General features: G+C 51.1%; 1 protein-coding gene across 1 annotated transcript in view; it reads right to left on the bottom strand.

Annotated features, from left to right (window-relative positions):
- RUVBL1 (RuvB like AAA ATPase 1) overlaps positions 1-16,824 on the bottom strand; it is a 105,600-nt gene extending 88,776 nt beyond the window's left edge. Inside the window, exons 1-2 of the mRNA XM_075320743.1 lie at positions 16,563-16,824; positions 4,166-4,252 (exon numbers count right to left, since the gene is read on the bottom strand). Of these exons, the coding sequence (XP_075176858.1) occupies positions 4,166-4,252; positions 16,563-16,703 (228 nt within the window). The 5' untranslated portion in view covers positions 16,704-16,824. The remainder of the gene's footprint in view (positions 1-4,165; positions 4,253-16,562) is intronic.
- Positions 16,825-21,717: the final 4,893 nt, after the last annotated feature.

Genomic DNA, 21,717 nt, shown 5'->3' with positions numbered 1-21,717 from the left:
CCCAGTTTTCCACGCCTGGGATGTGGACTGCGGATATGGTGGACTTTGAGTCCTCCGTCCATTGAAGGATGCGTTGAACCTCCAACATTGCCAGGCGGCTGCGTGTCCCGCCTTGGTGATTGATGTAGGCAACCGCTGTCGCGTTGTCTGACTGGACTCGGATGTGCTTGCCCGCCAAAAGGTGGTGAAAAGGCTAGGAGAGCTAGAAGCACGGCTCTGGTTTCCAGCACATTGATCAAGAGGGCTGACTCGGACGGAGTCCAAGTGCCCTGCGCTCTGTGGTGGAGATATACCGCTCCCCAGCCGGACAGACTAGCATCCGTGGTGAGAATCACCCAGGACGGGGTCAGGAAGGAGCGCCCCTGAGACAGAGAGAGGGGCCGAAGCCACCACTGAAGAGAGCTCCTGGTCTGCGGCGACAGAGCCACCAACCTGTGCAAGGAGGAAGTCCAGACGCAGATGGAACTGGGCAAAGGGAACAGCCTCCATTGACGCCACCATCAGACCCAGCACCCGCATCAGGTGCCTGATGGAATGACGGCGGGGTCTCAGTAGGGAGCGCACCGCCAGATGGAGGGACTGCTGTTTGACTAAGGGCAGCTTCACAAGTGCCGGCAGAGTCTCGAACTGCATCCCTAGGTACGTGAGCCTCTGGGTCGGAGTCAGAGTGGATTTGGGCAGATTGACAAGCCACCCGAATTGGGTTAGAGTGGCGAGAGTGAGCGAGACACTCCGCTGACAGTCTGCGCTGGATGAAGCCTTGACTAGAAGGTCGTCCAGGTAAGGAATCACTGCCACCCCCTGGAGGTGCAGAACCGCAACCACTGCTGCCATGACCTTGGTGAATACTCGAGGGGCCGTGGCTAACCCGAAGGGGAGAGCCACGAATTGGAAATGTTCCTCTCCGATTGCAAAAACGTAGCCAACGCTGGTGTGAAACTGCAATTGGCACATGCAGATAGGCATCTCTGATGTCGATGAATGCCAGGAAATCTCCTTGGGTCATTGAGGCAATGACTGATCGCAGAGACTCCATGCGAAAATGCCGCACCTGAACATGCTTGTTGAGAAGCTCGAGATCCAGGATGAGCCGGAAGGAACCGTCCTTTTTGGGGACTAGGAAGAGATTTGAGTAGAAACCTCTGAACCGTTCCCGGGCGGGAACCGGTACAATTACTCCGTTGGCCTGCAAGGATGCCACGGCCTGAGAGAAGGCGGCGGCCTTGGAGCAGGGGGGAGTGGACAGAAAAAAATCAGTTTGGCGGGCTGGAAGAAAATTCTATCCTGTAGCCGTGAGAGATGATATCCCGCACCCACTGATCGGAGACGTGTTGAAACCACACGTCGCCAAAGTGGGAGAGCCTGCCACCGACCAAGGACGTTGCTGGCGCGGACAGATAGTCTGAGTTAGTGGACGAGGCCGAGGGCTTAGAGGATGACCAGTTGGAGGAACGAAGGAACGAACCTCGACAGGTTGCTACCCTGGACAGGTTTCCTGATTTTGGTTTGTGGCATGGAAGTACTCTTCCCGCCAGTAGCTTCCTTAATAATTTCATCCAGTTGTTCACCGAATAGCCTGGATCCAGCAAAAGGGAGCCCAGCAAGGTACTTCTTTGAAGAAGCATCTGCCTTCCACTCTTGAAGCCACAAGATCCTGCGGATAGCGAGGGAATTAGCCGAAGCCACCGCAGTGCGGTGAGAAGCCTCCAGCATGGCAGACATGGCATAGGATGAAAAAGCGGAAGCTTGGGAAGTTAAGGCAACCATTTCGGGCATAGATTCCCTGGTGAGGGAATGCATCTCCTCTAGAGAAGCAGAGATGGCCTTGAGAGCCCACACTGCTGCAAAAGACGGGGAGAACGAGGCCCCAGCCGCCTCATATACAGATTTGGCCAGAAGGTCAATCTGGCGGTCAGTGGAATCCTTAAGAGAGGTGCCATCAGCCACTGATACAACTGTCCGGGCTGAGATTCTAGACACCGGAGGATACACCTTTGGTGAATGAGCCCACTCCTTGACCACCTCAGGTGGAAAGGGAAAACGGTCATTAGAACCACGCTTAGGGAAGCGTTTGTCAGGACAGGCCCTGGGCTTGGTCACAGCGGCCTGAAAACTGGAGTGGTTAAAAAAACACACTCTTTCTCCTCTTAGGTGAGGTAAACTGGTGCTTTTCTGCCAGAGAGGGTTGTTCCTCTGATACTGGCGGATTGAGGTCCAGTACAGAATTAATGGACACAATCAAATCACTAACATCTGAGTCACTCTTGGACAGATCAATGGGGCACATGGAGGTAGCATCCGAGCACCCAGTAAGGTCATCCTCCTCGTCCTGCGAGTCAGCTTCTGAGACCGAGCCGCGGGACGAGGAAGGAGAGGGGACCCTGCGTCTCGTTTTAGGAGGACGGGGTCTGGGACCAGCTGAAGAATCCTCTGTGGGCTCTGCTGAGCGAGCCCTAGCAGCAGAGGCACCCTGAGAGGGGGGCTGATGCATGCTCAGCAGAGTCCGGGACAACTCTCCCATGGAGTCGGCAAAAGACTGGGAGATTGACCTAGAGAAGGATTCTACCCAAGCCGGGGGTTCAGCCACCGGAGCCGAGGCAGCCGGAGGGACCACTGGGGGAGAGACTCCAGGCTGAGGCACCGCCATGTTAGAGCAGGCATCACAGTGTGGATATGTGCTCGGTTCAGGCAGTACGAGCCTACATGCAGTGCATATTGAGTACAGCCTTGCAGCTTTGCTCCTTATGTGAGACATGCTGCTGAGGTGGGGGCTCTGAGCCAGAATGACCCCCAGAGAGTATATAAGAAGGTCCACAACCGGAGGTTGTGGCTTACCAGACCGTTTGTGTGCCCTCCAGATCCCACAGTCCGGACCCCCAAGCAGCCTAGCAGGGATGCTGCAGCCAGCGCTGATCCAGTGAAGAAAACGCTGTGAAAATGGCGCCGGAGCGAGGAGAGGGGGCGGGACCTGCTCTGAGAGCGGGATCTGGAGGGCCAAGGAGATTTACAGGGGAGGAGACATGCACTCAGAGAGGAGTGTCCCTCCCCTGTACCGAACGGCCGCTGGGCGGAGCCGCACTGTCCCTCTGCATGACTGACATGCAAGGGCAGTGAAATCGAAAGTAGGCCTCCGGCGAAGCCGGGGCCTAAATTTAAGCGATGCGGCCCACGCGCAGGCACCATCGGCGCGGTTCTCAGGCGACAGCCAGAGAACCGGCCGGAAATGTCACAAAAGTTACACAGCACACTCTCCCACCATAATAAAGTACCGGGACCCCCCAAGTATAAGCGTCTCAGGTACTTAGCTTTGTCTGAGACGCAGGGCCAGGTCCCTGAGGGATGAGTGCTCCGTCCAGCAGGATCCTGAAGGGCTGCGGATGGAGACCGGTCTCCTGCAAAGCATGGAGAACCGTGCTGGCTCCCACTTCAAGCCAGAGCCCGAGGGATGGTGAAGGAGCGCGGCATGTAAGGCTCCAGCCTTGGAAGTCAACCTTAACAGCACCGCCGACACAGTGGGGTGAGAAGGGACATGCCGGGGGTCCAGGCTTGGACCCGCTTTTCTTCAAACTCTTTCCAAAAACGAAAATTCAAATGAGAATGCATGTGTGGATGTGTGCCTCCTGAACACAAAGCAATGAACTGGCTAGATCTGGTTAACCAGGGGGTGTATATGCTCGGAGGGAGGAGCTACACTTTTTAGTGTAGTACTTTGTGTGTCCTCCGGAGGCAGAAGCTATACACCCAATGTCTGGGTCTCCCATAGGAACGATAAAGAAAACCCTTTTCCCTAATTACTGGCCATGCGTCCCCCCGTTTTTAGATGTTTTACATTGTGCTTGTCTGTGTACTCAAATAAAATTGTTGTTTTATGGAAGTCAGACTATACGGACTAGTCCTGTATCCAATAAGCTGATAAAGGGCAATTCTATGGCGCAGGTGACAGGACATTCATGTGACTCATATTTTATGTTTTGTCCTCCCCATTGCTATTTTTATAGATGTATTGTTGCTTCTCTAAATACAGAATTATTTTACTATGGGTGAAAGGAGGAACATTTTGGCACGAGGGGGGCATTGCCAGCTGCCGCCCTGGGTCGGGAACATTCGGATTTTCATGCTTCACATTCTCCACGGCTAAATCGGATGCAGGTGAAGGGAACGTTACCTTGCCAGTTCCAGGAGGTCCAGCGAGCAGTACGGCTCTTCCAGCCATTTTCTTGCTTTTAATTAACTCTACTATAACGCCACATGCCTGCAATTTAGGGAGAAAAGCAAAAACACACACACACAACATAGTTACACTGATGGCGTAGAATACGTTGACTAAAAATGGGAACATTTATAAGATTCTGGCAGCACAAGGACACAGAATTCTCCCACCTGCCAAAGCTAAACCCCATCACGGGGCAGCCTCTCCCCCTTCCCAAACCAAACCGGTTCCCTTATTATAAATGGCACCTTCAGTTTCAGTAAACATGTTAGATCACAGTGACATTAGAATAGATGAGTCTGGTTCCCAACACCCCCAATGATTGCTTAATGAAGCAGCGGAGGCGCTTAGTTTAGTGCTGTGCCCCTTGAGCCAGGTTTGGCACGTCACTGCTCTTAAAGGCAGGGTTATCAGGTCTCATTTAGATTGTCGTAATGTGGGTGCCAATACTTAGATCAGTGGGCGTCTGACGCTGGGCACCACTACCAATCACGTTTGTAGACTGAAACGGCACAGCTCCATTCACCATTTAGTGGCCTTTCATAGGTACTGCACCTCAGCTATTATTTGGGTGAATAGGATCTGAGATCATAGAATGGTAGAGTTGGAAGGGACCTCAAGGGCCATCGGGTACAACCCCCTGCGAGTGCAGGCTCTCCTAAATCATCCCAGCTATATGTTTATGCAGTTTCCACTTGAAGATTTGAATTGATGGAGAGCTCACTACCTCCTGTGGTCGCCTGTTCCACTCCCTGACTGCCCTCTCACTACCTCCCGTGGTCGCCTGTTCCACTCCCTGACTGCCCTCTCACTACCTCCCGTGGTCGCCTGTTCCACTACCTGACTGCCCTCTCACTACCTCCCGTGGTCGCCTGTTCCACTACCTGACTGCCCTCTCACTACCTCCCGTGGTCGCCTGTTCCACTCCCTGACTGCCCTCTCACTACCTCCCGTGGTCGCCTGTTCCACTCCCTGACTGCCCTCTCACTACCTCCCGTGGTCGCCTGTTCCACTCCCTGACTGCCCTCTCACTACCTTCCGTGGTCGCCTGTTCCACTCCCTGACTGCCCTCTCACTACCTTCCGTGGTCGCCTGTTCCACTCCCTGACTGCCCTCACTACCTCCCGTGGTCGCCTGTTCCACTCCCTGACTGCCCTCACTACCTCCCGTGGTCGCCTGTTCCACTCCCTGACTGCCCTCACTACCTCCCGTGGTCGCCTGTTCCACTCCCTGACTGCCCTCACTACCTCCCGTGGTCGCCTGTTCCACTCCCTGACTGCCCTCACTACCTCCCGTGGTCGCCTGTTCCACTCCCTGACTGCCCTCACTACCTCCCGTGGTCGCCTGTTCCACTCCCTGACTGCCCTCACTACCTCCCGTGGTCGCCTGTTCCACTCCCTGACTGCCCTCACTACCTCCCGTGGTCGCCTGTTCCACTCCCTGACTGCCCTCACTACCTCCCGTGGTCGCCTGTTCCACTCCCTGACTGCCCTCACTACCTCCCGTGGTCGCCTGTTCCACTCCCTGACTGCCCTCACTACCTCCCGTGGTCGCCTGTTCCACTCCCTGACTGCCCTCACTACCTCCCGTGGTCGCCTGTTCCACTCCCTGACTGCCCTCACTACCTCCCGTGGTCGCCTGTTCCACTCCCTGACTGCCCTCACTACCTCCCGTGGTCGCCTGTTCCACTCCCTGACTGCCCTCACTACCTCCCGTGGTCGCCTGTTCCACTCCCTGACTGCCCTCACTACCTCCCGTGGTCGCCTGTTCCACTCCCTGACTGCCCTCACTACCTCCCGTGGTCGCCTGTTCCACTCCCTGACTGCCCTCACTACCTCCCGTGGTCGCCTGTTCCACTCCCTGACTGCCCTCACTACCTCCCGTGGTCGCCTGTTCCACTCCCTGACTGCCCTCACTACCTCCCGTGGTCGCCTGTTCCACTCCCTGACTGCCCTCACCACATCCCGTGGTCGCCTGTTCCACTCCCTGACTGCCCTCACCACCTCCCGTGGTCGCCTGTTTCACTCCCTGACTGCCCTCACTGTCAGAAAATTTTTCCTAATGTCTAATTTGAATCTCCTTCCTTTAAGTTTCATCCCATTGCTTCTTGTACTTCCTTGTGCTAATGAGAATAGGGTGGTTCCCTCTGCAGTGTGACTACCTCTCAGATATTTGTAGACCGCCATTAAGTCTCCTCTCAGCCTTCTCTTTTTCAAACTAAACATCCCTAGTTCCTTTAGCCGGTCTTCATAGGACATGGTTTGCAGACCTTCTGCTGGAGAATGGCCACTACACGGTGTATGGAGCTGTGCACTGTAGCGGTCATTGGACATGCAGATTGTTAGTAGGGGGGTGTTGGGTCTTGAACCCAAGTGGTCTGACATTGATCTAGTCTGAGGACAGGCCATCAATATGTTGGCAATGGGCACCTCCTTTAAGCTTCTATCATTATAGCCAAAAGCCTCAATCCATGGAGATCAGAAGTAGTCACCCGATACTGGTATGGTCTAGCGCTATGCAAAAAACAAGCAAAACTCAACAAATATATATCTTATTATGCGGAAAGCCAGAGGGGAAAGTCTATATAGGGGAAATAATACAGAAAATAAAATCCTATTTCCAGACTCCATTACTGAGATCAACGTAAAATTGAGATCTTTATTGTTGGATGTGATAACCTTGGAGCGACGGCAGGGTCTGTCCCCCGTGTGACCGGCTGCAGATTTACACGCGGTAATAAGCAATACGGTACAATCATGAGCGCAGAGTAAAGACGAGCAGGACGAGCTTGTCCAGCTTTGATCCTGCGATTTCTGCGTCTATAAATAAAAAGCAGCAATCACTGGTTCACGGCACGTTTTCTGCCGCCATCAGATAACCTCCCCGCTCAGCCCGCACGGACGAGACTCGTCAGAAAACGTTCCAACTTGTGCGCCGCTTCACTGCCAGTGGTCGCGCACATCTGAAAAACAGCACACGAAATGAAAACCAGGCCGCTAACAGGCTGGCTCAGTGAGTAGAGGAAAATCCATCCGATACGTGCCGAGCAAAAATATCACAAACAAATTAAGACGTTCAATGATTGAAGAGTTTACAATGTGCGATCCAGGAGCCCCGACGGTGAAATGCGGGAGCCGCTGGGTCAGGTCATCTCCGCCGCAGGTGCACAGGACGGAGCGATCCAAATTATTCCCTTGGTTGAAGAATTTGGACCTTTTATCCTTTTGGTTGGAAATCAAACAGCAAAAACTGCAAGATGGCTGTGGTCACACTACAGAGTCTTTCCACACGGAGGAAAATCGGTCGAAGCTAGCAGAGGAGAACAGAGCAACTTAGCAAGCAGAGATCAGGGCATTTAAAATTTAAAGGGTTGATCTGGAGCCGCTCACTTCCACATTGGGGCACTGATGAGGTTACAATGACAGATGTTCCATGGACATCCATATCGCATACTGTCATGGCATCTTGTAGACAGTCCTGCTGCCTTGCTCTGGGGTCTTGGGTTGGTATCCGGCATCAGTATAGAGCCCATAGTCACCCTGTGTGCGGTGCAATGCTTCCATTCGTCTCCAAAAAAAACCCCAAACTAGTAAATTAATTAGCCCCAGTGTACATGTGTGAGATAAGGAAATTAGAAGGGCAGAGCTTATTCACATTAAAGGCAACCTGTCAGCAGATTTGGGGCCTATAAGCTGCGGCCACCACCAGTGGGCTCTTATATACAGCATTCTAACATGCTGTATATAAGAGCCGAGGCCGCTGTGTAGAACGTAAAAATTACTCTATAACACTTACCTAAATGGTCGCTGCGGTGGAGTTGGGTCATATGGGCGTCTTTGTTCTCTGGTGCCGGCGCCTATTCTTTCGGTTATCTTTGTCGTCCTTCTTCTGAAGCCGGGGTGCATGACGCGTCCTACATCATCCACACTCGGCGGGATTGAGGTCCCGCGAAGGAGCGGCGAGTGTGGATGACGTAGGACGCGTCACGCACACAGGCTTCAGAAGAAGGACGAAGATGGTCGAAAGAGGAGGCGCTGGCACCGGAGAACAGAGACGCCCATATGGCTCAACTGCACCGCAGCGACCGTTTTAGGTAAGTGTTATAAAGTGTTTTTTTTACGTTCTACACAGAGGCCTCAGTTCTTATATACAGCATGTTAGAATGTGTATATAAGAGCCCACTGGTGGTGGCCGCAACTTAAAGGGAACCTGTCAGCAGACATTTCGCCCAAAACCTAAAAGATTCCCCCTCTGCAGCTCCTGTGAGACCAAAATAAAGGCTTCATAAAGTCTTACCTTTTTGTATGGCAATCTTTTTTTATAGTCACGGGGGCGGGCTTTCTGCCGTCCGTTATTCTCCCTCCTGGTCCTTTACGCCGTCTCCCATAGCTGATGACGCCGCCCAGTGCTCCAGCGGTCCCCGCGCATGCCCACTGCCAGTCTCACAGGACTGAGCAGAGTGTGACCGCTGGTGACGTATTGCGCAGGCAAGAGATTATGGGCGGCGCTGTGATTTTCATCAGCAAGTACGCGCCCATAATCTCGTACTCGCGCTTTCCCCTCTGCCCCCACCATTTTGCGCAAGCGCTGGCCGGATGAACCCACGTCATCGTGGTGTGCTGCTCCGCTCCTCCCATCTATTTCCTGCTCCAGGGAAAGATGGGTAAGAGGTGACGTGAGGTAAGCTGGCCAGTGCTTGCGCAGAACGGTGGAGGCAGAGGGGAAAGCGCGGACACGAGATTATGGGCGGGTACTTGCTGATTAAAATCACAGTGCCGCCCATAATCTCGTGCATAAAAGGACCAGGAGGCAGAATAACGGACACCAGAAAGCCCGCCCCCATGGATGATTAACAAGATTTGCCATACAAAAAGGTAAGACTTTATGAAGTCTTTATTTTGGTCTCACAGGGGGCACAATAACAGCAGGAACCTTGCTAGAATGCAGCCCAGGAGCTGCAGAAGGGGAATCTTTTAGGTTTTGGGTGAAATTTCTGCTGACAGGTTCCCTTTAAAGTTCCCAAGTCTGCTGACAGGTTCCCTTTAAAGTTCCCAAGTCTGCTGACAGGTTCCCTTTAAAGTTCCCAAGTCTGATGACAGGTTCCCTTTAATGATTCTTAGGAGCTGTCAAAGTGTAGATCAAACAACGCATGGACAGAATATTGACCCATTAAAGTGAATTGTGTTCTCCATTGCTTGCGTGAATAAAACTTCATATGTGGGGTAAGGCTCCACATGCAACGCTCCTGAAAATGTTAGCACTATATAAACCGTTCAGTTTGGCGTGACCCTTGAGAAACGCCTCTCGCCTCCCGGCACGAGCAGATCTTCTTGATTAGCAGTGTCAGGCCGCCACAATGACATCACACAAGGCTGGCTAATCAACAGGGGCGCCTTAGATGGCGGAAGGTAGACGCGGCATTAAGAGCTCCCTTCCAATAGTCACAGAATACTGATGTGGCTGCGGGACCAAGGACATCTCTACTGGAACAGTCAGGGGTCCCTGAGGTTGGAGCCATATGATGTGTACGAAGGGAACCCATAGAAGTTAAGAAGATTCTCCCATGATTTGGCAATGGCCAGTGAGTCCCGGCGGACACATAATAAGTGCCCAAGTATCTGCAATAATGATGAATGAACACTGCCATGCTTGTCTGCTCTGTACTCGAAATATGCAGTTGGATACTTGGATGGGCGCGACTAGACCACCCAAGTATTACGAATATCAAAGGGGAACTCGAGCATTTATCCGCAAGATCTCCGGGAAAACTGCATGAGTTCCCCAATGACTTCCATTGGTTAAGTTCGAGTTGCGACCATAAGAGTATTAACTGCACTTTACGAGTACAGAGCACCTGAGCTGAGTGCTCACTCATCACTAATCTGCAGTCATCCATAGAGAGTGAGGCTACTCCAGCACCATGGAGATCGGACTACAAACACCAGGACCCTGAAAATGAAGGCGCAACACTGCTGGTCAGCAATGCAGCCCACTAGGCTGGGGCCACACGGGATTACTGCGATCCCCTCGCATGACACTCGGCTCATGCTGGCAGTACGGCAGAGCCGAGTGACATGCGAGAGTTCCTGCGACTGAGGTCTGTTCGTGCAGGCGGGTCGGCGCTGCGGAGGGATTTATCTCCCTCTCTTCTCCATAGCCGGCTATTGCCATTCTCACACTGCACTCGCACAGCTTAGGCCACACAGGGCACTACTGCGATCCTTGCATGACACTAGGCTCACGCTGGCAGCAAAGCAGGAGCTGAGTGTCATACGAGTGTCACTGCGACTGAGGTCTGATCATGCGATCGGGCCTCAGCTGCAGGGTGCAGGCTGGCGCTGAGGAGGGGCGGGTTTTATCTCCCTCTCTCCTCTGTCGTCAGCTATTGTCATTCTTGCCCTGCACTCGCAGTACACCGGTGTACCGCGAGTGCAGTGCGCTTTTTCTCTCTCGCCCCATTGACTTGAATGGGTGCGAGAGAAAGTCTTGCATTACAGTCTCAGCATGCTGCGATTGTTTTCTCAATCCGATTAGGGCTGAGAAAATAATCGCTCATGTGTGCTGACACAGGCTAGAATTGGTCCGAGTGGAATGCGATTCTTTTTATCGCACTCCACTCGCACCTTTTTTCTCGCCGTGTGGCTTTGGCCTAACTGTTTTTCCTTATTTATCTGATGTGCACTGGAAGTGCAGCAAAGCTCTATTAAAATCCCCCTAGCCCCCCATATAAAGTACGGCCAGCATCTTTCAGCCCTCGGTTGCAGCATTCTAGAATACTGTATACATGTCCCTTATCTGCTATGCATAACGCAATAAAGAACAACTATTATTTCCTCGCCTAGGGGGGCGGTCCGGTGCGAGCTGCTGCTCCAGATCTGGCACCTCCTCTGTTGCTGCTAGCACCATCGTCCTTGTGGATGACACGTCCTACTTCTTCCACACAGTGTCCTCGTGCGCCGGCAAATGTCTTTCTGCCTTGCTGAGGGCAGAGCAAAGCACTGTAGTGCACATGCACGGGAAAAGATCATAGTACGCTGGTGCATGCGCACTCAGTAGGGCAGAGAGCAGTGCGCCTGCGCAGGAGCACGATGGAGGACATGTGGATGACGCAGGACGGGTCACACAAAGCAAGAAGGAAGACGGCCAACGAAAGAGAGGAGAATGCCGCAACAGAGGACATATAGGTTCTAGCCGTACTTTATATGGGGAGAACCTAGTAACAGGTTCCGTTAAGGCTATGTGCCTACGCTGCGTTTTTTTCTTGCGGATTTTAATCAATACTGCAAGGAACAAGCATCCCAGCAAGGTTTATGAGAATCCTGAATTGCTGGGTACATGTTGCAGATTTTTTCTTTGCAGATTTTCATGCAGAAAAAAAGAAAAAATTTGCAGCCTGTCAATCCTTTCTGCATTTTTTTCCTGCATCTGATGTAATCCAAGACAGTGCTTGATTACTGCAATGGATTCTGTCAGAGCAGTACTCACAGCACTGACACTTCGCCTTACACCATGCATCTGGCATGGTCCGTGAGGTGATAATGGTGACAACCCAGGGTTGCCATGGCAACAATTCAGACCCTATGATTGCATTACAGGGACCCAATCGCCAGGGAGAGGTAAGCGATTCCTCTCCCTGCCCCTTGAATGCTACAAGCACAATTCATTGCAGCATTTAGGGGGTTAAATTGCCGGGAGCAGCGCAGGCACCGCTTCTGGAAGGGAGAACCAGCTACTGGCTGTAACATCAACAGGAGACCCAGCAGTGATCGCGGGGGTACAGTACAGGAACCCCATGATCGCCCTGAGAAAGTCACTAAACCCCTTCACCCCGGGCCAATTTTATGTTTTTTTGCTTCCCTTCTTCTGGGGGGGGGGGTGTCTTCCGGCATCACTATGTGCACTGCACATGACCGGAAGTTCAGAGGATGGCTCACGTACACGTCCTCTGAATGTCTGTTCATGCACAGTGCGCCTAATGAAGCCATGAAGAGTAGACCTACGGTAGCTTTAAGGCCCTGTGCGCACTAGTGCGTTTTACCCGCGGATTTGCCGCGGAAATTTCTTGAGAAATGTCTGCAATTTTTGTGCAGACATTTCCCAGCAAATCCTATGTGAAAAAAAAATATCTGCGCACACACTGCGGATTTTTCTCAAGAAATTTTCTTGAGAAGAATTTCTTGAGAAAATTTCTTGAGAAAATGTGCATGTCACTTCTTTTCTGCAGGTACCTGCGGTATTTCACTCCATTCACTGTAATGTAATCGCGAAATTCCGGGGGTATACGGCAGGTAGCAAATGATGTGCGGTATACCCCCGGTATAGCCGCGATTTACCTGTGGTAATGTTCATCGCTGCCTGCGGTTTTGCACGAAGGGATTTCATTATGCCAGAAGAGGAAGCGGAGCAGAGTAAACACACGTCACACTCCCTGGACGCCGCACAGAAGCACTTCCGTGTGACGTCCGGCGGGTGCCCGTGCAGTCTGTGTCCCGCTCCAGCCTCGCGGCTGCCTGCATTGCTGTGTGTCAGTGTCTGCCCGCAGTGTCCGCAGCCTGTCACGCGGCAGCGCAGGCAGACACTGACACCCTGCAGTGCTGGCAGTCGCGGGGATGACGATCGTTGCTGTCAGGAGGTGAGATCATTACCTGCTGTGACGATCTCCTGCCTCCTGACGTCACCGCGGTCACTGCTATCTATGCCCGTCTCGCGAGCGGCCCGAGACTGTCACTAGCGGTGACGTCACAGGCTCTCACGATACTTCTGACAACGCGGCGGGCATAGAAGTCAGTGACAGCGCTGACGTCAGCAGTACAGGAGATGATCACAGCAGGTAATGATCTCATCTATCCTCCTGACAGCAGCGCTCGGCATCCCCTGCAGTGACCTGGGCTATTGATGTTAGCTCAGGTCACTGCATTGCTCTCCCAGCCAATGGGGAACATTCTGTTCTTCATTGACTGGGACAGCGACTATGGTATGGATCGCCGTGGGCCCCCCCCCCCTTATTGGATTACGCCGGACGTGTTCTTTTCAATAAATTGGTGAAAGAGGGAATGTTTTGGGGAGTGTTTTTTCAAATAAAACTTTTTTTGTTGTCTATTTTTTATTTCTTACTGACTGGGTTGGTGATGTCAGGTATCTGATAGACGCGTGACATCACTAACCCCAGGGCTTGATGCCAGGTGACATTACACATCTGGCATCAACCCCATATATTACCTCGTTTGCCACCGCACCAGGGCAACGGGATGAGTTGTTAGGGCGAAGCGCCAGGATTGGCACGGCTAATGGATGCGCCACTTCTGGGGCGGCTGCGGCCTGCTATTTTTAGGCTGGGGAGTGTCCAATAACAGTGGACCGCCCTAGTCTGAGAATACCAGACCACAGCTGTCCGCTTTACCTCGGCTGGTGATGCAATTTGGGGGGGACCCCACGTTTTTTGTTTTAAATTATTTATTTAATGTAAAATAACAGCGTGGGGTGCCCTCTGTTTTGGATTACCAGCCAAGGTGAAGCTGCCAGCTGTGGTTTGCAGGCTGCAGCCGTCTGCTTTACCCTAGCTGGCTACAAAAGATGGGAGGACCTCACGTCGGTTTTTTTTTTTTATTTATTTATTTTATGGCTAAATACAAGGCTAGGCACCCTTTAGTGCTACATGAAAGTCACTAAAGGGTGCCAGCTTAGAAAATGCAGGGAGGTGGGACATTATATAGGTCTTTCTCATCTATCTATCTATTCATCTATCCATCTTTCCCTCTATCCATTATCTGTATCGATTATCTATATTAATTTATTGCAAAACCGCAGGGGCCAACCTGCGGTAAATCCGCGGCAAATCCGCATGCGTTTTTCCCGCGGATTTTTCCGCAGGTGCGGAAATCTTCAACTCCCAGAAGTTTCTCAAGAAATTTTCTTGAGAAAAATCACTTTTCTAGTGCGCACATAGCCTAAAGGTGCACTGACTGGGCTGAAATGAGTCACGCACATGCGCAAGATTTCCATTCGCTGGCAGTGAGGCCGGCTTGTGGAAATCATGTTCATATGCTCACAGGGGCCTGATAACATAAAAAGAGGACCGACTAGTCTGGGGGAACTAACGCCTCTGACTAGTCGAGGCCTTAATTAGCATAGGGAAAGAGACGTGTATAAGTTGTGCCTTTTTTTTTTCTTAAACCCCTTAACGACCACGGGATGTAACATTACGTCCTAAGCTAGTGTAATCACCTGCAGCGGCTTATGGAAATCAGGTTATCACACCCATAAGGGCGTGAAAACATAGAAAGACGGCCGGCTAGTCTGGGGAAACAACGCCTCTGCGACTAGTCACAGACCCAATTAGAATAAGGAAAGTGAGGTTTCCAAGTAGTTTTTTTTTTTTTTTTTTAAAACATTCATATTAGTGAATATTGGTACACAATGATGGTTAGGCAGGGAATGTGGGCATACAGGGACCAATGCTGCTGGGTTGGAGGGCAGAGGGGACCTGACAGGTTCCTTTAAAAGACAAACTCCATCCAGGAGACAAGGAATTTCTGACTGCTCTAATCGGAGTGGAATGAGAGGCTACATGGACCGTCTGTTTCACGTCTGCAGATCCTTCCCAAATCTCTGCTCCTTGTCAGTTAAGTTTTATTAAAGGGAACCTGTCACCAGGATTTTGCTCCCCCATCTGAGAGCAGCATAATGTAGAGACAGAGATCCTGATTCCAGGGATGTGTCACTTACTGAGCTGTTTGCTGTCATTTTGATAAAATCACTGTTTTCTCTGCTGCAGATCTAGCAGTTATACAGAGCTCATGAATATGCCGGACTACCTGGCAGCACTCCAAGTAGTCCTGTAATGATAATTTACTGCTGATTAAACAGTGATTTTATCAAAACTACACAAAGCAGCGCAGTAAGGGGTGCTTCACACACAGCGAGCTCGCTGCCGAGATCGCTGCCGAGTCACGCTTTTTGTGACGCAGCAGTGACATCATTAGCGATCTCGCTGTGTGTGACACTGAGCAGCGATCTGGCCCCTGCTGCGAGATCGCTGCTCGTTACACACAGCCCTGGTTCGTTTTCTTCAAAGGCGCTCTCCCGCTGTGACACACAGATCGCTGTGTGTGACAGCGAGAGAGCGACAAATGAAGCGAGCAGGGAGCAGGAGCCGGCGTCTGGCAGCTGCGGAGGCTGGTAACTAAGATAAACATCAGGTAACCAAGGTGGTTACCCGATATTTACCTTAGTTACCAGCCTCTGCAGCTCTCATGCTGCCTGTGCTGCCGGCTCCGGCTCTCTGCACATGTAGCTGCTGTACACATCGGGTTAATTAACCCGATGCGTACTGTAGCTAGGAGAGCAAGGAGCCAGCGCTAAGCAGTGTGCGCGGCTCCCTGCTCATGTAGCTGCTGTACACATCGGGTTAATTAACCCGATGCGTACTGTAGCTAGGAGAGCAAGGAGCCAGCGCTAAGCAGTGTGCGCGGCTCCCTGCTCATGTAGCTGCTGTACACATCGGGTTAATTAACCCGATGCGTACTGTAGCTAGGAGAGCAAGGAGCCAGCGCTAAGCAGTGTGCGCGGCTCCCTGATCTCTGCACATGTAGCTGCATTACACATCGGGTTAATTAACCCGATGTGTACTGTAGCTAGGAGAGCAAGGAGCCAGCGCTCAGTGTGCGCGGCTCCCTGCTCCCTGCACACACAGCTAAGCGGTGTGCGCTGGTAACTAATGTAAACATCGGGGTAACCATACCCGATGTTTACCTTAGTTACCAGTGTCCGCAGCTTCCAGACGCCGGCTCTGTGCAAGCGCAGCGTCGCTTGCACATCGCTGCTGGCTGGTCACTGGTGAGATCTGCCTGTTTGACAGCTCACCAGCGACCATGTAGCGATGCAGCAGCGATCCTGACCAGGTCAGATCGCTGCTGCATCGCTAAAGTGTGAAGGTACCCTAAGTGACACATCGCTGCAATCAAGATCTCTGCCCCTACATTATGCTGCTCTCAGAGCAGGAGGCAAAAACCTGATGACAGATTCCCTTTAAACTTTCAGAGGCTAAACAAATGCAGCATTTCTGTTACAATTGATCCAGTCTAATGAGATACATATTTTCCCTGCACTGACACATTGCAGCAAGTCATCAGATTTCTTCAGCTGGAAGAGGACGATCTATTCCTGGAGAGATCCAGATCTAATAGTGCTCACAAGGTCTCTATTCCCTGACAGCAAGTATTGATCTTGAAAGTGGGGTAAATAAAAGTACAAATTTCCATATTATCTCATTGTGGAGATACACAGCCGGGACATACCAGCTCTCTTCCAGGGAGGCCGAGCAATTCCCACCAAAGCCAGCACTATGCCTTACCTCCCGGGCATTCTCCTGCCCAACCAGCCCGGCAGCCGCCTGCTTGGCCATCCCGCTCTCATCCAAGCCGAGGCCCTTGACATGGCTGTGAGTGGCGATGCGCTGAGTCTTCGTGGTACTTTTCACCTCCTCGATCTTCATGGTGCCGGTAACGGAGGGACAGACGGTGGAGCTAGAGCGTGTGCGTGCGGCTCCTCACAGCGTGAGCGGGAATGTCTGCCCGTACAGCGCGTTACCATGCGGTTACCAAGGCCGCAGGAAGCATCGCCCACTGACCTGACATTCTGCTGCCTGATTGGTTGCTGCGGCTGAATTCCGCACACTGATTCGAGAACTTAAATGTCAATCTCCACCTTCCCAAGGAACTTCCGCTTCCGTTGTTATAGGCTTCAACGGTCCTTAGCAACGAGGCCTACAGAATACAAAAGCCTGAACCAAACCAGCCAGTATCAGTTATTGGCCGTTTCTGGGAGTGTAGTATATACAGAAGACCTCTGTTATTATTATACTGCAATACAGTGACCTTGAGTCCGACTGCAGGGTCAAGTCCCCAAATAAAGTTAAAAAATCAAATCCCACCATTGATTTCTCCACATTACAAATAAACTGATACAAAAAGTAAACATATTTGGTAACAGTCTGATGTAGCAAAATACAAAATTATGTAACCTGGACACAAAATGGCAGAATTGTTTTTTTTCAGTCACTGGTCAGATTTCCAGAAACAACTGGAATAAAAAGCATTTAAAGGGAACCTGTCCGGTCCAATATGCACCCAGGACCATGAGCAGTTCTGGGTACATATTGCTAATTACTGTCTAACCGTCCCTGTATACACTAGCATAGATAAAGAGATCTTTAAAAAAAAGTATTTCTGAAGATCTATTACTGTATGCTAATGAGTTAGCGGACTAGTCCTCTGGGCGTTAGTTCCCCTGGCCAGTCGGCTGCCCAATAGAAGCGGAGGGGCGGAGATGAGCGGCCGTAACATCCCGCCCACCTCCTTCCTTCCTCATTGACGGCGGCCGCAGGTAAGCTGTTATTCATCGTTCCCGAGGTGTCACACGTAGCGATGTGTGCTGCCTCAGGAACGACGAACAACCTGCATCCTCAACAATCAACGATTTTTAGAAAATGAACGACGTGTCAACGATGGACGATTTGGTGAGTATTTTCCATCGTTAACGGTCGCTCATTGGTGTCTCACGCAACAACGTCGCTAACGATGCTGGATGTGCGTCACGGAGTCCGTGACCCCGGCAATATATCGTTAGATACGTCGTTGCGTGTGACGGGGCCTTTAGTTAGCCATTAAAAGGTATCACAACTACAAAATTTTAATTTTGTTTCTCTCACTGAGAGCAACCAAGGATGATCTCACTCACCTCTCCGCTGCCATCGCGTCTGACGCTGGATTTCGGCTCAGTGCGCATGACCCCGGACTTTCGGTCATGCTAACTACTTCAGTTTGAAGCCATGACGCATACACCTGGATTCATAGTGCGCATGACCCAAATTCCGGGGTCATGCGCTCCGGCACCAGTGGTCCTTCCCCTGTCGCCACCGTCCTCCCTGGGGCTCGCTCCACCTGTGGGGAGTTGAACTATCTGAGCTGCGTTGCCATCAGCCCCGGAGGAGAGTGACATCTCGCAACCTCGGCTAATCTCTGGTCGCATCCCATGGGTGGCGCTGCAAAGCAAACCCCCATCCCCTGTTACCAGTCACCTTGCACCCTCATTGATGTAGCCGACGGGGCCACGGAGCCGGGTCAGGCCATTCACAGCAACCCCAAACACCACTGGCCCGGTGACGAGTAAAGGGGGCTTTACACGGTAGCGATATCGCTAGCAATTTGTAGCGATAGCGAGCGTGTAAGTACCTGCCCCCGTCGCGCATGCGATTGTTTGTGATCGCTGCCGTAGCGAACATTATCGCTACGGCAGCGTCACACATACTTACCTGGTCGGCGGCGTCGCTGTGACTGCCGAACAATCCCTCCTTCAAGGGGGAGGGACGTTCGGCATCACAGCGACGTCACCGCAACGTCACTAAGCGGCCGGCCAATCAAAGCGGAGGGGCGAAGATGAGCAGGATGTAACATCCCGCCCACCTCCTTCCTTCCGCATTGCGGCCGGCGGCAGGTAAGGAGACGTTCCTCGCTCCTGCGGTGTCACACATAGCGATGCTTGCTGCCGCATGAGCGATGAACCACCTGGATAAACAACCATTACCGATTTTTGAGTTTGGGACGACCTCTCCATGGTGAACGATTTTCACCATTTTTGAGGTCGTTTAAGGTCGCTAGTCAGTGTCACACGCTGCGATATCGTTAATGACGCCGGATGTGCGTCACTAACAACTTGACCCCGGCGACCAAACATTAACGATATCGTAGCGTGTAAAGCCCCCTTTAGCCCTGCAGGTCCCGTGGGGTGCTACATTAGCTTCAGACAGCAGACGTTAAGGTTGAGCTAGATATTCCGATCTGAACACTGACCATGTTTTTCGGACACCTGATATTGACCTCAGGCTGGTTTTACAAGTCCAATTTTTACAGAACACGTCAGATACAAATTCTTGACCAACCTCAAGTTTCCTGATCCACACCCATATATGAGACTGTTGAATTCGGATGAGCAGACCTGCAGGTGGGCTGGAAATTGCAGAGGCTAAGATATCAATGGTGCAACCGGGCCCAAGAAGTAATGGGGAGCATTTCTACCTCCAAATCAGGTAGAATTATGCATTTTGATGAGTTATTGGACTGAAAAGGGCCCATATACTGTTTTTGCACAGGGGCCCTTTTCTGCCTGTGTCTGCCAATGGGAAATTGTATAGTGGTGAAAAATATTTTGGCTCTAAATAAATAAAAATTATTATTATTATTATAGACTAGGGGTCCCCAACCTGTGGCTTGGAAACCTGTGATGTGGGGCTCATGGCTGTCTTCCAGCTTGGTGCATAAGCACCATGACTAGCAAACAGCTCTGAAGAGCAGGTCTCTAGATGGTGACTTTTGTGAGTAGGACAACATAGAAAAGCAAATCTAAATGGAGGTAAGGACCCTTGGATACTGCCTCGGTGTGATTTCTGTGGCAAATCTTTGGGGTGGGCGCTGGATGTGGCTCGCGACCCTCTCTGAAAGCTAAATGTGGTCAATGACCCTTTTTCAGAGCTGAATGTGGCTCTCAAGATCAGAAGGGTTGGGGACCTCTGTTATAGGCTATCATACTCGGACGTATATGGATTGATGTTTGCCATGGGTTAGACTGACTAAAAACGGGAGAGAAAAGGCGCAATAGGGTCTTACCCGATTTACTGGGTGAAAAACATAAAGAAGTGGTGCACTCACCTGATCGGGTTGTGCCAGTCACAACTCCTTCAATGGCATAAGTGAGTGCCTAAGCGGTCCAGCAGCAGCCCTGTTGCACAAGTAAATCATCAAAGGGAACTGGAGGAAAAACAGGTTTTTTCGCCGCGCTTGAAGACCACGAACATCAATGTTGAACAAACAATTTCTTTTATTTCATTCCTACGCGTTTCGGAGACCCCCAACTGTCTCCTTTTTCAGTTGGTGTCTCCGAAACGCGTAGGAATGAAATAAAAGAAATTGTTTGTTCAACATTGATGTTCGTGGTCTTCAAGCGCGGCGAAAAAAACCTGTTTTTCCTCCAGTTCCCTTTGATGGGTTAGACTGAGTCAGATTTACAATTTTCAGACCCACCAGATGCCGGTTTCACGTGAGCACTTTTCGCCATCTTACGGCCATGACCACGAGATTTGATGAGCCAAAATAATAGTCATTGATCCCTATGATGTGATCAGTTTTGTGTCATTAGACCAGTGGTCAAAATTTGCAGCTGTAATATGGACAGCAGGGTGGCATGGTGGCTCAGTGGTTAGCATTGCAGTCTTGCAGCGCTGAGGTCCTGGGTTCTAATCCCACTAAGGACACTATCTGCAAGGAGTTTGTATGTTCTCCCCGTGTTTGCGTGGGTTTCCTCCGGGTACTCCGGTTTCCTCCCACACTCCAAAAACATACTGATAGAGAATTTAGATTGTGAGCACCAATGGGGACAGTGTTGCCAATGTATGTAAAGCGCTGTGGAATTAATAGTGCTATATACTGTAAGTGAATAAATATTATTATTATTTCATGCTTGAATGAAAACCACAAAAGCCAAACTTCTCCTACTGAATTATGGTCCCTAGGGCCCCTATATGATAAATATCAGATGACCATTGCTGACATGTCATTCCAAATTGAGAATGTCCTCAAAACGATCAATTACATCTTTGATGCAAACTGACATTATTCATTTGTCCCAACGCTATGTCTTGTCCTCACGCTCTGTCTTGTCCCCACGCTGTCTTGTCCCCACACTATGTCTTGTCCTCACACTATGTCTTGTCCCCATGCTATGTCTTGTCCCCACACCATATCTTGTCCTCATGCTATGTCTTGTCCTCACACTAAATCTTGTCCTCACGCTATGTCTTGTCCTCACGCTATGTCTTGTCCTCACGCTATGTCTTGTCCTCACGCTATGTCTTGTCCTCACGCTATGTCTTGTCCTCACGCTATGTCTTGTCCTCACGCTATGTCTTGTCCTCACGCTATGTCTTGTCCTCACGCTAAGTCTTGTCCTCACGCTATGTCTTGTCCTCACGCTATGTCTTGTCCTCACGCTATGTCTTGTCCTCACGCTATGTCTTGTCCTCACGCTATGTCTTGTCCTCACGCTATGTCTTGTCCTCACGCTATGTCTTGTCCTCACGCTATGTCTTGTCCTCACGCTATGTCTTGTCCTCACGCTATGTCTTGTCCCCACGCTATGTCTTGTCCCCACGCTATGTCCTGTCCCCACGCTATGTCCTGTCCCCACGCTATGTCTTGTCCTCACTGTAATACTATTGTATGTACTGAGGATTTCGATTGCGTTAGGGCAATGACAACCAGAGACGAGTTCTTGGTGCAAAGATGTTTATAATATGTAACCAACAAGATGTACATAAACGGAACAAAACACAGTAGAACATAAAACACAGGAAATACCTTCCAGGATCGGAGCGAAGGGGAATTCCCGGGGCCACGCACCGGACTCCCCCAGGGAGACCACCAAGAGCGAACCCCTATACAGGGACTGTCTGGCAA

Source organism: Anomaloglossus baeobatrachus, chromosome 8 (assembly GCF_048569485.1).
Source record: "Anomaloglossus baeobatrachus isolate aAnoBae1 chromosome 8, aAnoBae1.hap1, whole genome shotgun sequence".
Lineage (NCBI taxonomy): Eukaryota > Metazoa > Chordata > Amphibia > Anura > Aromobatidae > Anomaloglossus > Anomaloglossus baeobatrachus.
Note: the sequence above shows the minus strand (reverse complement) of the source record. Positions and strands in the feature narration are given on the sequence as shown.